Source organism: Rhodamnia argentea, chromosome 11 (genome assembly GCF_020921035.1).
Source record: "Rhodamnia argentea isolate NSW1041297 chromosome 11, ASM2092103v1, whole genome shotgun sequence".
NCBI lineage: Eukaryota > Viridiplantae > Streptophyta > Magnoliopsida > Myrtales > Myrtaceae > Rhodamnia > Rhodamnia argentea.
Genome location: NC_063160.1, coordinates 15,544,751 through 15,560,245, shown reverse-complemented (window position 1 = coordinate 15,560,245; position 15,495 = coordinate 15,544,751). Strand labels below are relative to the sequence as shown.

The 15,495-nt window shown below is 42.0% G+C and overlaps 1 protein-coding gene across 2 annotated transcripts; it reads left to right on the top strand.

Annotated features, from left to right (window-relative positions):
* Window positions 1-130: 130 nt before the first annotated feature.
* Window positions 131-14,745, top strand: LOC115753402 (cell morphogenesis protein PAG1). 2 transcript variants are annotated; one of them, XM_030691998.2, is made up of 17 exons: window positions 131-338; window positions 1,135-1,253; window positions 2,424-2,469; window positions 2,778-2,850; window positions 2,958-3,015; window positions 4,177-4,272; window positions 4,949-5,066; window positions 5,137-5,403; window positions 5,803-5,904; window positions 6,031-6,388; window positions 6,474-6,587; window positions 7,977-8,608; window positions 8,707-8,903; window positions 9,700-9,922; window positions 10,183-10,302; window positions 10,545-11,312; window positions 11,478-14,745. In XM_030691998.2, the coding sequence occupies exons 1-17, from the start codon at window positions 243-245 to the stop codon at window positions 14,550-14,552; spliced, it is 6,462 nt and encodes a 2,153-aa protein (XP_030547858.1). In that variant the 5' UTR covers window positions 131-242; the 3' UTR covers window positions 14,553-14,745. The 2 variants fall into 2 exon arrangements, with proteins under 2 accessions (XP_030547858.1, XP_048128627.1); XM_048272670.1 differs by having other exon boundaries at window positions 10,542-11,312.
* The last annotated feature ends 750 nt before the right edge of the window (window positions 14,746-15,495 follow it).

Sequence of the window (15,495 nt, the reverse complement as noted above, 5' to 3'; positions counted from 1 at the left end):
ACGATAGTTTAAATTGCGGTGAATAATGAAAATATTTTTTTTATTAATTAATTATTTTGAGATATAAGCACAAAAAATAAAACACATGAGCGAATACATAAATAAATATAATAAATGGAAATAAAGGTGACAACTGGGAACGGAATCATAGGCATGATGGACGAGGCTCGAAGCGTTCGTCAGAGTCCCAGCGAGTTCAAGATGGAGTGTGATTCGTAGCGACCCCAAACAAATCGCAAAAGATGAAGGCAGGAAGCGCTGCGAAATTGATCGTCGACGCTCTCCTGCAGCGATTCCTCCCGCTCGCTCGGCGTCGCATCGAAACTGCTCAAGCTCAGGTCAGTGCTTCTCTCTCTCTCGCGCGCGCGAATCGCTCCTTGAGTTTGATTGCCGACTTTTTCGGGCTGAATGGAGTCCTGATTTGAATCGGAGGTGCAGAGCCCGTGCCCCCGAAACTTCTTGACTAATGCCCGTTAGACGTTGTATTCGCTATGACCGATGGGGTACAGAAGCTGGAGTATTTGTCAACAACCTGCTTAATACGGCCAAAGTTGCTTGTTGTCGAGAAGTGAACCTGTTTTGGAATTGTAGGGTTGTCGGAATTGAGGCGCGCTTGGTGAATGAAAGCCTACGGGCTCGATGTTCAGGTTGTAGAGAATATTTGTTGAACTGTTGAGAAAGGCGACTTGTTGAGCGAGAAAGGTTCTGAAAGCCTTGCTGATGAGGAAAAGGTGAAACATTTGGCAAATTGTCAGTTTTCCGTCTCTTTGGTGGCATAATATAAGGTCCTTTTTCTCTGTTAGTTGTCCCCGTGCCTCAAGGCGAGGCAGTAAGATGGGATCCTTAGACATAAATGCCAGTGAAATGAGCGAGGACGGCCTGGTTTTGCTAGGGTGTTGAACTGGTTCATCTAGCTATAACTGATTACCATGATCTAAGTTCATCTGTTTGGGTTGATGTGGGCACCATTGTCTTTAAGGTGGATGGATGGAATTTCCTACTGTAGTACAACTGGCTCTCTCTGTCATCCTCTCTTGACCATATTGAATGGATTTTCTTCCAACAGCATACCAGCTGTAGTCCTAATTTTAGGTTTGTTGGTGTGATGAATTTTCTCGTAATGTGTATTCACAGGATGGACAGTACCTTCGACCATCAGATCCGGCCTATGAACAAGTACTCGATTCATTGGCTATGGTTGCGCGGCATACACCTATACCTCTTCTGGAAGCCCTTCTTAAATGGAGAGAAAGGTAACTTCTCATTTCTTCTTCAAAATGATTGACCGTGTTTGCCTATGCATCATGAGATGTCTTTAGGGCCCTAGCATGTGAATATTGTTAGTGTCTCCATGTCTTCATGACTCCATAGACATTGGGTGACTTAATTTTGACTGATCACATGCAAAGATTCTAATTCTTTCTCTTTTTATAAAGTTCATCTTATCCAAGATGAAGAATAAATCTGAGTGTCAGTTTCATGTGTGTGCTTGTTGTTCCATCTAGAAAACCATTGAGAAAACCCGTGTCTTGTCACAGTCCAAATTAATTTGGGTGCAGCCTTTCTGAACTAAAGACGAGACAACCGTTTATGCAAGCTGAAGTCCAGCCGATGGACTAATCAGCCATTTTCTACGGGCTTTGCTGTACCTCTCTCACTTTTCTTCTTTTCGTTTATGTCTAGATGGTGTCACAGAGATTTTTCATCTGAAACTTCTTTCTCTTAAAATAGTTGAATTTTAAAACAGAAAGAATGACAGTTAAAAAAGCATCACATTATTCCAGTCTACTTCTTTTCTCCCTTCTTGTTGAGCCACTATTGTTGCTAGAGCAGTCATCTGAGCGCATGCCTGTTACTGTTGTGGCAAATAATTTACTTAAAGTAATTTTCGCATACCCTTCGAAGAAAGTGTTTATTTGGTGAGACTGACACCCATATCCTCTTGGGAGTGACACCATGCCTTCGGCGACTCATTTGAGCAAAGTTTCTGTCAACTTTGGATTAAATTGTATGTAGTGAGTACTTTTCTGGATGAACTTGCTAAAAAAACCCGGGTTTAGCTGGTTGAATAGGTTGAACCACATACTAATCGGCCATCCGCTATGAATTCCAGGATACTTTGAAGATGCTGTTGTTGAGAGGAACTGCAGACATGTCATCCCAAGTTTATGTTGTGCTTAGTTGGAAGATTCATTTTTCTTTTTTGTGTGTTCAAGCCAAGTCAAAGCTAGTACATCTTAGTTATAAGGATTGCTATATCATGAATGATAGTTCAAAGAAATTATCAATCTCCTTGAGGTGTTATAGTAGCAAACTTAGAAAGGTTAAGAACTTGTCACTTTTTTCTTATGTTGTGATATGGGTGCAGTCAACGTTTTTGTTATCTTATTGTTTATTATACTCTTTCTGGATTTATGTTACAGTGAGTCCCCAAAAGGTGCGAATGATGCATCTACTTTCCAGAGGAAGGTACTGCTTCTGTTTTTGACATTTCAAAATCATTTGTGACTAATCTCCATTTTTATATGCATGCTAGTGCACTTGCTTGTGCTTGCGCCTGCATGTGCTTCTCTAAATATCAAAGTTTAAGAACGAACATATGTCTCTTTCTGAAATTTGATTCGTTGATGGTTTATTTCAACAACTGTGACACCCAACTTCAAATTGCCTTTGCATACTGAAATACTGCGAGTTTATGTTCACTATCTTCAACGCTTACTTGTATCAATGCCACCGGCTTGAGTTTAGTGATGACTGCATAATACTTTCTCCTTCAGCTTGCAGTGGAATGCATCTTTTGCTCGGCATGTATTCGATTTGTGGAATGCTGTCCTCAGGAGGGACTCACAGGTTTGTCACTCTTCCAGCTTCTCTTTTGGTTGTGATGGTGTAACAAATTGCTTATGTCACTGTATTTGTTGCTCTATTGCTAACGAATTCATTTGGTGGAATGGCAGAAAAGCTTTGGAAGGGGCTTGAAAACTTTGTTTTTGATTGGCTAATTAATGCGGACAGGTGAGGCTTCTCTGGAACTGTGGCAATTATAGGTGCCCCCATCTTGTAAAAGACCATCTCAATTTGGAGACTTCGGTTATTGATGTGCAGATGATGCTTGCTGGACCTTTCACCTAATTTTACATCTTGCTTTCTGTATAAACTTCGTATCATGAAAATGTGCGAATTGAGGCAGCAATTTTCTGGTGAAAATATGGTTTATATGATTAATGTTAACACAAATCATTATAACTTCAATCTGTTGTTTTGAGCGGGATATACTATGAGTGTAAATTTGGTCAGTCCAGTTTTCTCATTAAACCGAACTGAACCAAAAGATTTAGTTTGGATAGCTTCAAACACAATGAGAAACCAACTGAATTACCAGCCATTGAACCATCTTGTAGCAATTTGACTTGTTTCATGGTAATAGTCGAACCTTGCTCTCTCCTATCAATCTTGTTTAGAGTAAGAGGAGAAAAGAGGGGGAAGGGGATTGTATATGATTTGCAAATTAGACTGAGGAGTTAGTCTGGTTTCTTGAAGATGATTCGAATTAAGTTTGTCTGATTTGAGGAAGAAAATATTGGAGTTTGCATGAGAAAGTGACAATCAAGAGGGGTCAGAGTGCCTTTTAGGTTACTTTGGCAGTGTAGATTTATACAAGAGGTTTGCAAGTTGGAGTGATCGAGTGCATGATACAAACGGAAAATAGTAAAAAAAATAAAAATGTTGGCCTGGAAAAATAAAAAGAAGGGGGCGGGGCGTTAAATTTAGCGGATAAGTTGAAATTTGTGATTTCAATGCCATTCTAGCGACTTCCTATGAGACTACTCTAAATTCAATGGCCAGTTAGTCTTTACTTCAGTTCAACTTTGCCTTTTCCTTCTTAACTGACCCAGACAGATTGTGTCAGTTTTTTTCATGAGCCGCTGAGTGTTTAATTAACGATACATCTTCAAGCTTTTTTTCTTTTTTTGCATTGCTTATTGAATGGCCATGACTTTAATTTGAATGCCATGGTTCGGCAGCGTCATGCCTGCAGCATGCATTCATTCATGAGATCCAGCAAGCAGACTAACTTATGTAGTGCAGATTTAATTTTTATGTTGTCTTTTGAACTGCTTTTGATTTAGTGCTTGTTGCTTTTTTATCTATGATTTGACTAAACTGCTATTCCAGGGTGGTAAGCCAGGTTGAGTATCCCTCATTAGTTGATTTGCGCGGGCTTCTTCTTGACTTGGTAGCTCAGCTTTTGGGTGCCTTATCTCGGATCAGGTATAATTTGTTACAAATAATGCTTTATTCTGCCCTTTGCCGGTACCTGTGAATGAGCTTGTTCTTGAGAAAGCAGTTTCCTTTCCTTTTTCTTAGTTTGGTTTAGTTACCTTTGTTTAAATGAAGATGGGTTTTCATAAGATGGTTACAGATTGTTATCACTCAAAGGTCCTACGTGCGAACTTCTGGTAAATGGGATATGTACCTTTTGTTTTACCTGCTATGGAGTTGGCAGTTCCATCTCCGGGTTGTAAACAATTTATGAACATTGCTTGTTTGTGCTAATTGGCTATCTCGTTTGCTGGACAAAGTCAATTCCATAGTCAACAAAATTTCTTGTTTTCTCCAAGATAGGCAGTTCTTCTGCCAAGTAGCTTCTCTATAGATTTCTTTCCTGCTCAGTTTTTCTACCTTTGCATTATTTGGATGCTGTTGTAGTCCAGTGTGGAATGGCATCTGGACAAGTTCTGATAGTTTGGAAAGAAAAAAGAAAAAGGAGGAGAGGAAGCATCAGGGCTTTCAGCTTTTGGTGGAATGCCTGCCTATATCAGTCTGTTAAGTAGATCCCAAATAGCAACAATGACAGAAGTGTGCTGGTCTACTGCTGCATGCTCAGTTATGTAACTGATTTGTTAAACTCTTCCAACAGCATAGTTCTTTCTCATTGCTTTCACAGATTCAGTTCCGTCACCGAGCGCTTTTTCGATGAAGTCAAGACTCGTTATATTGATAGCAATGTTGCTCGAAGTGAAACTCTTAGTATTATTAATGGCATGCGCTACTTGAAACTTGGGGTAAGTGCCATATCCATTTTTTTTTTTCAGTGAATATCAGTGTAGGAATTTTTAACAGAATGGTTGCCAGGTTAAGACTGAGGGAGGATTGAATGCGTCGGCATCATTTGTGGCAAAGGCGAACCCTCTCATACGGGCTCCTCATAAACGGAAAAGCGAGCTTCATCATGCTCTGTGCAATATGCTTTCGAACATCCTAGCCCCACTTGCCGATGGTGGCAAAAGCCAGTGGCCCCCATCAGGTGTGGAGCCTGCACTTACGTTGTGGTATGAAGCTGTTGGCCGTATAAGAGGGCAGCTTATGCAATGGATGGACAAGCAAAGCAAACACATCGCAGTGAGTGAATTTCAATCACATTTTACTCTTTAGTGAGATTCAAATTTCGCAGTAAGATTTTATTTCTGGAACTTCTATCTCCAAAGTATTGACAGCCTTCATCATGTATCTACATGATTTGTCACACCAACACGTGCAGCATGAATGCCTGAACTTTCAAGGTTCTTTTGTCACCAACTAAAGGAGTTTAAAATGCCAGAGTGGAAGATTAACTCATCAAGTTCCTTGAAATTTATGTATTCTACACGGAGAATTTAATAAACCCACCATGTGAAGATTTCATTTCCCAAGTTTTATTGTTTTAGTTCTCCTCGATTCGCATACCTTCTTGCACCTCTCTGACTCGCTGAATGTTTATGATTTCTGTTATTCTGACGCGTGCAGTGTTCTGTTAACTAGGTCGGTTACCCATTGGTAACTCTTCTTCTCTGCCTTGGAGATCCTCAAACCTTCAACAGCGGCTTAAGTTCTCATATGGAACAACTCTACAAGCTTCTCAGAGTAAGTCCAGTCATTGTCAGTCGACTGACTAGAGAGAACATGTGGGAGATATTCTGACTTTGAGCTGTAGATCATGGATAGTTTTTGCCTTTAATTGCATATTTACTCATATTGGCATTACTGCAGGACAAAAATCATAGATACATGGCCCTGGACTGTCTTCATCGAGTAATGAGGTTTTACTTGAGTGTTTATGCATCTAGCCATGCCCAAAACCGCAGATGGGACTACTTAGATAGTGTGACCTCTCAACTTTTGACAGTTCTGAGGAAAGGAATGCTAACTCAGGATGTGCAACATGATAAGCTTGTTGAATTCTGTGTGACAATGGCAGAGCATAACCTTGATTTTGCCATGAATCACATGGTGTTGGAGTTACTTAAGCAAGATAGCCCAAGTGAAGCGAAGGTGATTGGGCTCAGAGCTCTGCTCTCCATCGTGATGACACCTTCTAGCCAGCACTTCGGCCTGGAGATATTCAAAGGTAGGCTAACTTGTAGCCTGCATTTGTTCCAAAGGTTGACTTTGACCATTTAACTCAATATGTTTGATATCTGTTGCATTAGCAGGTCACGATATTGGGCACTACATTCCAAAAGTTAAGGCTGCCATTGAACTGATAGTGAGGTCTTGCCATCGGATTTACAGTCAGGCTCTTCTAACTTCCTCAAGGACCACAATCGGTATTAATTGCTATACAAGTTCCATTGAAAAGTCTAGAACAAGTGTTGTAATTGCTTTCTTGAATTTTGACCTTAAAGAGGGCTAGTATTTTTCAACTTCACTACGAACATCGTCAGAATGGATCTCTGAAGAATGTTTGTAGAGTGGATTGTCCTTATGACAATAATCAGAATAGTGATCATTTCCTATGGTTTATCTCTGTGTTGCTCGTATGATAGAATAAGCTGGGAACAATTGTTTCATGAGCATGTGGCACCTGTTTAACTTAAATTAGTTTCGCCCCATACGCTCAATTGCTTAGTGGCATTTTGTTTCAGTTGTAAGCTATTAAATTGAGCTGTATAAGAATTGAAAAGAACTTAATGTCCACTGGTCTGTTAAATTACACGGAGTTTCATAAACATCTGAGAGTTAATTTGCTGAAAGAAGGCACACAATCATGCTGATCTATAAATCACGGCCTATGAACACAGTGATCCATTTTTTCTCATGGAAGATTCTGTTTATGATCCGTTTTAACTTGAAGATGCAGTCAACACCACTTTTCTTAACCAAGGGGTTGCTTACTGGTGGATCTGATAAGAGTATAAAAAAGAAAGTATATTGCTGTTGGACAAAATGGTTGAATCATGTTCTGTGCTCATAAGGAGTGCAAATAACTTATTTGTCAAAGATAAAGGCATTACCTTGGAATAGGCTTGACTTTCATGACCTGCTTGGCAGTCATTCCACATGAGAAAAAAGAGTTGTTTAAAACAAACGCCTTTAGCTGTCTTTCAATGTTTTCCTGAGACTGATAGTCTGTGAAACTTAAATCGGACCACTGATAGCAAATCCGGGACTGGAGATTGATATAAGGTTGCGCGAAACAATGATTCAAAGCAGCTGTGTAGAGTATTTGAAAGTTCCGGAGTGGGACTTTTCAAAGTCATTTTTATTTCGTCGAATGACTCTTTAAAAGTTAGTAGTGGCATTTCATTGTTCTAACTTTGGGCTGTTCAGGGAAAATGGCCATTATAGCCATCAATGACCCTTGGTAGAATGATTTTGAGTATGAAACTAAGAGACAGATAACTTGCAGCACGTCAAATGCTAGGCTAAGAACCATGATTAATGCTAGAGGCTTTATCAGTGGAAATATGAGTTTTTGCTACTGTCAGGGCATTTTATTTTTTCTTTCTTTTTTCTTTTGTTGCCCGGTCTGTGTGGTTTGGTTTTTTTTTTTTTTTTGTGGGGGGGGGTGGTTGGCTTGTTTCCATATATTTGGGTCCTTTCATACGTGGGGTGACTTTATTTTAGTTAGATACTTTCCAGCATCAATATCCAAATTTACTTACTATTCATTACTTCTCTGCCGAGACACTGACTGACATATTCTGCTACTGTAGATGCTGTTACCAAAGACAAGGCTCAAGGATCCCTCTTCCGGTCAGTGCTGAAGTGCATACCCTATCTGATCGAAGAAGTTGGCCGAAGTGACAAAATCACCGAAATAATACCTCAACATGGCATAAGTATTGATCCTGGTGTTCGTGAAGAAGCAGTACAAGTACTGAATCGGATTGTGAGGTATCTTCCCCATCGTCGTTTTGCGGTTATGAGAGGGATGGCCAACTTTATTCTGCGACTTCCTGATGAGTTCCCACTTCTCATTCAGACTTCATTGGGGCGCTTATTAGAACTCATGCGTTTTTGGCGAGCTTGTTTATCTGAAAATAAGGTTGACCCTAGTACGGAAGAGGTAAAGAGTGGCGATCGGGCATACGAGGGATTCAAGAAGCCTTCAGTCCATCACTCAGCTGAGAAAATAGAGTTTCATGCTTCAGAAATAGATGCGGTGGGTCTTATTTTTCTCAGTTCTGTTGACAGCCAGATTAGACACACCGCACTGGAGTTGTTGCGCTGTGTTCGCGCATTGAGGAATGATATAAGAAACCTTTCAGCACGTGAACACTCAGAGGACTATTTTGTCAGTGAAGCCCAGCCTATTTTTATAATCGACGTCCTCGAAGAGCATGGGGTGGGCAATAACTTTCGTCAACTCTTTCTCATTTTTTTGGCATGGGGATTTAGCGTGTGAATTGCGTTGTTCTTACTATTTGTCAGCTGTCCTTACAGGATGAAATTGTTCAGAGCTGCTATTGGGATTCTGGGCGTCCTTTTGATTTGAGACGAGAATCTGATGTCATTCCTCCTGATGTAACGCTTCAGTCAATAATATTTGACAGCCCTGATAAGAATAGGTGGGCTCGTTGTCTGAGTGAGCTTATAAAGTATGCTGCCGAGCTATGTCCTAGCTCTGTTCAGGAAGCAAAGTAAGTTAATCATGTCAGCTGACATTAGTTTTATCCTCCTAAGCACTGGAACAAATGCTATTTGACATCTCCCTTTGCTCGTTAGTTGATAATTGTCTGTTAGCCTTGATGTAAGCATAATGGACGTTAGCTCATAAGAAAACCTTGGTTCATCGCTTGGGATGCTATACTGTCTGAAGTTGATAGGCGGCATGGAACATAAATTAAAGATTGTGTGCTAATCAGGCTGTGTCTATCCAAAAGGGTGGGGTGCTCTCCAGTCCCATCAGCCCTCATATTTTCTGTAAAATTGTCTAGAATCAGTTAACCAAAACTGACCGAAGGCTATGGCAGTGTGCATGACCAGTTTAATAATGGAGAAGTTGCTTTTTGAGATATCATTCTGGTAGCAGGGAGGAGAGAGATGTTAACATGAGTTGACGACTTTTACTTGTGATGGCTCCATTGCACAATATCTGTCTTCGGGTTGGATAGACAGTAGAGATATCTCAGAAGCCATGTTTCTAGAACTGTTCTTCAGTCTGCTTTGTTTGCCTAGGAGTATAGGATCTCTGATATTTTTGTGCGCACCGACTGTCCTGCACTCCTTCATCTATCAGGTTACTGTGGCAAATCTTTAACGCCTATCAAAGCGTGAAAGCTAATGTACAAGTTGCAACTTATAGAAGCTATGACTTTAACAGCCCCTTTATAATCTTTCCAATCTTAGATTTACTTATTCACTGTGATCTCGGTTGTTGCATCTTGCAAAAGGGTGCCTTTAATTAAAAGACCTTAATAGCAACTACTGATGTAGGGCGGAGGTCACGTCACGTCTTGCTCATATTACGCCAGTTGAGTTAGGTGGAAAGGCAACACAGGCACAAGATATGGAGAACAAACTGGATCAATGGCTTATGTACTCAATGTTTCTATGTTCGTGTCCGCCAGATAGTAGAGAAGCTGGTGGCTTGGCTGTAAACAAAGATCTCTACCATCTAATTTTCTCCTCATTAAAATCTGGATCAGAGGCCTACACGGTAAGTACATGAATAACTCTGCAATTTTTAAATGTGGAATGCACAAACTGTGTCAAGAGTTGATGAATTTTTGTGAACATATTTTGTACCGACAGTCTTCCTCTACTTTGACGGCTATGCTACTTGCAGATCAGATTTAATTGCCTTCAAGCAGAATATAAAAATGCCCCATTTCTTTTTCTTCTATTGCGTATTCTGTTGACATGGGTTAATTGCTGTGCTGTCAGCTAAGTGTCTTTTCTTCCATCTGTCTGGTGTAGCACGCAGCTACCATGGCACTCGGTCACTCACATCTGGAAGGGTGTGAAATGATGTTTGGTGAACTTTCATCTTTTATTGACGAGATTTCAATGGAGACAGAGGGAAAACCAAAGTGGAAGGTACTTGAGTTTCCAGCTTGTTATATATGTATCTGTGATTTTTGTTATGTTATTACCAGTTAGGCATCCTCTTGGATAGCAACAACATACTTGCCATCATGTTCAGTTTTCTCTCACTAGTTTAAGTGCTGCATGCAGGAGTCTGCTCCACATTTAGGAAGTAAATTTTATCATTTTCTATAGTTTTCTGACCTGTAAACGGAAGTTAATTGTGGGTTACTTTTCATCTTTCTGGTTAGCAGTCTCAAAAAGCTCGGCGAGAGGAACTCCGCATTCACATTGCTAATATATATCGGACAGTTGCTGAGAGTATCTGGCCTGGCATGTTGGTCCGTAAGCCTGCCTTCCGTCTCCACTGTCTGAAGTTCATTGATGAGACAACGAGGCACATAGCTTCAGCACCTTATGAGAATTTCCACGAAATTCAACCTCTCCGTTATACACTTGCTTCTATTCTAAAAACACTTGCCCCAGAATTTGTCGAATCGAAGTCTGAAAGGTTTGATCTTAGAACCAGAAAGAAACTATTTGATCTGCTTCTCTCATGGTGTGATGATGCAGTGAGCACATGGAGTCAGGATGGTGTTAGTGACTATCGTCGTGAGGTTGAGCGGTACAAGTCCTCGCAGCATTCTCGGTCGAAGGATTCTGTAGATAAACTTTCTTTTGATAGAGAAGTTAGCGAACAGGTGGAGGCAATCCAGTGGGCCTCAATGAATGCTATGGCTTCACTTCTGTATGGGCCTTGCTTTGATGATAATGCAAGAAAAATGAGTGGCAGAGTGATATCTTGGATCAATAGTTTATTTGTGGAACCAAGTGCAAGAGTCCCTTCTGGTTACTCACCGGCTGATCCACGAACTCCCTCTTATTCCAAGTACACTGGAGAAGGTGGGAGGGGAACTGCTGCTCGTAACAGAGGTGGCCATCTTCGTGCTTCTCTGGCAAAGTTGGCCTTAAAAAACCTGCTTCTTACCAATTTGGACCTGATTCCTGCATGCATTGATCGGGTAATGTCTTTCGCACTGCCTCTTCTACGCCTTAGATCACTTTTACAACTGTAGTGTTTTTTTACATCTGTGACATACTAAGCTCACTGGGTTATTTTAAACACTGCTCTGACATAGCAGTGTCATCTCCTCTTGGAACTCATATGGGTTTACCTTTTCCTGCAGTGCTACTGTTCAGATCCTGCCATTGCTGATGGATACTTCAGTGTGTTGGCTGAGGTCTACATGCGGCAAGAAATACCAAAATGTGAAATCCAGCGACTCTTGAGCCTTATCCTGTACAAGGTTGTGGATCCATCTAGGCAAATTCGTGATGAAGCGCTTCAGATGCTAGAGACGCTTTCGGACCGTGAGTGGGCAGAGGATGGCATTGATGGTTCCGGAAGCTACCAAGCTGCTGTTGTTGGAAATCTTCCTGATTCCTACCAACAGTTTCAGTACAAGTTGTCATGCAAGTTGGCTAAAGATCATCCTGAACTAAGTCACCTTCTGTGCGAGGAAATTATGCAGAGACAACTTGATGCAGTTGATATTATAGCACAGCATCAGGTCCTAACTTGCATGGCTCCATGGATTGAGAATCTCAATTTCTGGAAACTCAAAGACTCTGGTTGGAGTGAAAGATTGTTGAAAAGCCTCTACTATGTGACATGGCGGCACGGCGACCAATTTCCAGATGAAATTGAGAAGCTGTGGAGGACTATTGCTAGCAAACCTAGGAACGTTAGCCCAGTTCTAGATTTCCTGATAACAAAAGGGATTGAAGATTGCGATTCAAATGCATCTGCAGAAATCAGCGGTGCATTTGCTACATATTTCTCTGTTGCAAAGCGAGTTAGTTTATACTTGGCTCGCATATGTCCACAGCGGACAATTGATCACTTAGTTTTCCAGTTGTCTCAAAGGATGCTGGAAGATAGTATTGAACTTGTATTGCCAGGTGGAAACAAGGGTGATGCAGGTGGAAACTTTTTGTTGGAGTTCTCGCAGGGCCCTCCAGCAGCCCAGGTTGCTGCTTTAGTGGACAGCCAACCACACATGTCACCGCTGCTTGTTCGAGGTTCCCTCGACGGTCCACTTCGGAATACGAGTGGCAGCCTGAGCTGGAGAACAGCAGCTGTGACTGGAAGAAGCGTATCAGGCCCACTTAGCCCAATGCCTCCTGAGCTGAACATAGTTCCAGTAACTGCAGGACGGTCAGGTCAGCTGCTTCCTGCTCTGGTGAACATGTCAGGGCCATTAATGGGTGTCAGAAGTTCGACTGGAAGTATGAGAAGCCGCCATGTATCTCGAGATAGTGGAGACTACCTGATCGATACTCCTAACTCTGGAGAAGAGGGGATTCATTCTGGTGCTGGAGGGCTTGCAGTAAATGCAAAAGAACTGCGATCAGCATTGCAAGGGCATCAGCAACATTCACTCACCCATGCAGATATAGCATTGATTCTGCTCGCAGAAATCGCATATGAAAATGATGAAGACTTCCGTGAGCACCTTCCTCTGCTATTTCATGTCACATTTGTGTCGATGGATAGTTCGGAAGATATTGTGCTGGAGCACTGCCAACACTTGCTTGTTAATTTGTTGTACTCGCTTGCTGGACGGCACTTGGAGCTATATGAAGTTGAAAATAGTGATGGAGAGAACAAACAGCAGGTCGTGAGCCTGATCAAATATGTCCAGTCAAAGCGTGGGAGCATGATGTGGGAAAATGAGGATCCCACAGTTACTAGAACTGAGCTTCCAAGTGCAGCTCTTCTATCTTCCCTAGTTCAGAGCATGGTTGATGCAATCTTTTTTCAAGGAGATTTACGTGAAACTTGGGGTACCGAGGCACTAAAATGGGCGATGGAGTGCACCTCAAGACACCTTGCATGTCGCTCACACCAGATTTACCGTGCACTTCGACCCACCGTTACCAGTGATACATGCGTGTCACTCCTCCGCTGCCTTCACAGATGCTTAGGAAACCCGGTTCCTCCAGTTCTGGGTTTTGTTATGGAAATTCTCTTGACACTGCAAGTCATGGTGGAGAACATGGAGCCAGAGAAGTTAATACTTTATCCTCAACTCTTTTGGGGGTGTGTAGCGATGATGCACACGGATTTTGTTCATGTGTACTGTCAGGTACTTGAGCTCTTCTCCCGTATAATTGATCGCTTATCATTCCGAGACAGAACAACAGAAAATGTACTCCTCTCAAGCATGCCCAGAGATGAACTTGATGCCTCTGGTAGTGACATGGGAGAATATCAGCGGATGGATTCCAGCAGTGCCTCTGAAGTTCCACCATCCAGTGGGAATCTGCCAGTTTTTGAAGGGGTTCAGCCTCTCGTGCTAAAAGGACTCATGTCGACTGTTAGTCATGGCGTCTCTATTGATGTCCTCTCACGTATCACCGTGCATTCCTGTGACTCAATTTTCGGGGATGCAGAGACAAGACTCTTGATGCATATCACGTGCTTACTCCCCTGGCTCTGCTTGCAGCTGAGCAATGATCTAGTGGTGGGTCCTGCTTCTCCGCTCCAACAGCAGTACCAGAAGGCCTGCTCGGTTGCCGCCAACATATCTATCTGGTGTCAAGCAAAATCGTTGGAAGATTTAGCGACGGTATTTATGGCTTACTCCCAAGGTGATTTCAAAAGTGTTGATAACCTACTTGCCTGTGTGTCGCCACTTTTGTGCAACGAGTGGTTTCCAAAGCACTCTGCTCTTGCTTTTGGGCACTTGCTCCGGTTATTAGAGAAGGGGCCAGTAGAGTACCAGCGCGTGTTACTTCTCATGCTAAAGGCATTGCTTCAGCATACTCCCATGGACGCTGCCCAGAGTCCACACATGTATGCGATAGTGTCCCAGTTGGTGGAGAGCACATTGTGTTGGGAGGCACAGAGTGTTCTGGAAGCTCTCTTGCAGAGCTGTAGCTCCTTGACAGGATCCCATCCACAAGAACCAGGGTTATTGTCCGAGAATGGCCATGGGAGTGATGATAAAATTTTAGCTCCTCAAATGTCCTTCAAGGCGAGAAGCGGGCCTCTTCAATACCCCATGGGATCTGCATTTGGGGCAGGCCTGAGTATGGCCTCACAAGGAGGATCGACTGAACCGGGGTTGCCGCCGAGGGAGGTAGCTTTGAGGAATACACGCTTGATCCTTGGGCGGGTGCTTGACAACTGTGCTCTTGGACGGAGGAGGGATTATAGGAGACTTGTACCATTCGTTGCTAATTTTGGGAATCCGTAGTGACTTGCCGTCTGTTAGCAGTGCAGACAGACACCATTCCAGGACATAGTAATCATGTTAGTTACATGTGCAGCATTGTATATAGTAATTGTAATCGATGAGTAGATGTCCAAGTTTGTAACGTTTGAAACTTATGCATCAATGCAATTGATTTTGCTCGCTCTAATTAACTAAAAAGGATCTAGTACTTCCTGCAATCCCGCGCATGTATTGTGACCGAATTTGAAGTGTCGTGTATCACTTCTTATTCTTCTTGAATCACGTGCAAACAAGTAAATTGGTACAAGAGCACAAATTAGCTATAACTTATGAAGAAGTTAATTACGATCCATTTGCTTCAACTCTATTTATAGAATTAGGTGACTCTGGAGCTCGGGGAAATTAAGGTTTTGACAAATGAGCTGGTTCAAGTTCATTTTGGATTTATTCATACAATGTTGCGAGTACGGGTGTTAGATTCTTCAAACCATTAGGGTGGTGTCTGATAGAGAGAGCTTTAAAAGATAATTCTGTTTGTATACACTCAAATTGATAATCAAATCTTTCAGAGGCTTGAAGTATTTCCATGTTGTCGACGTATATTCCAACCATCTCGCCTGTGATTGTCCGTTTGTCGTGTGTAAGGCTGGCTTAAGACAGAACCAGGCTATTTTCTAGGGAGCCGGAATCATTTTTGCTTGTATACAAGGTGCATTCACGGTTGTCTGATAGTCAGAACTGGCATACGGATAGCGCAAATTAGTCTCCTCATGAAACAATCTGATAGCGGTGCAAAATGGGGGAACAACGAAAGGTAGTTCAGATGATAATAAGGGTGACCTTTCGCGAATGACCAGTATTTGAGGAGAACAAGCAAAGACAACAGAAGAAAATTCAGAGCACTTTTGATATTAGATTTCTAGACAATGCGCTGGTGTCAAAAGATGCTTCTTTTGATTTCACT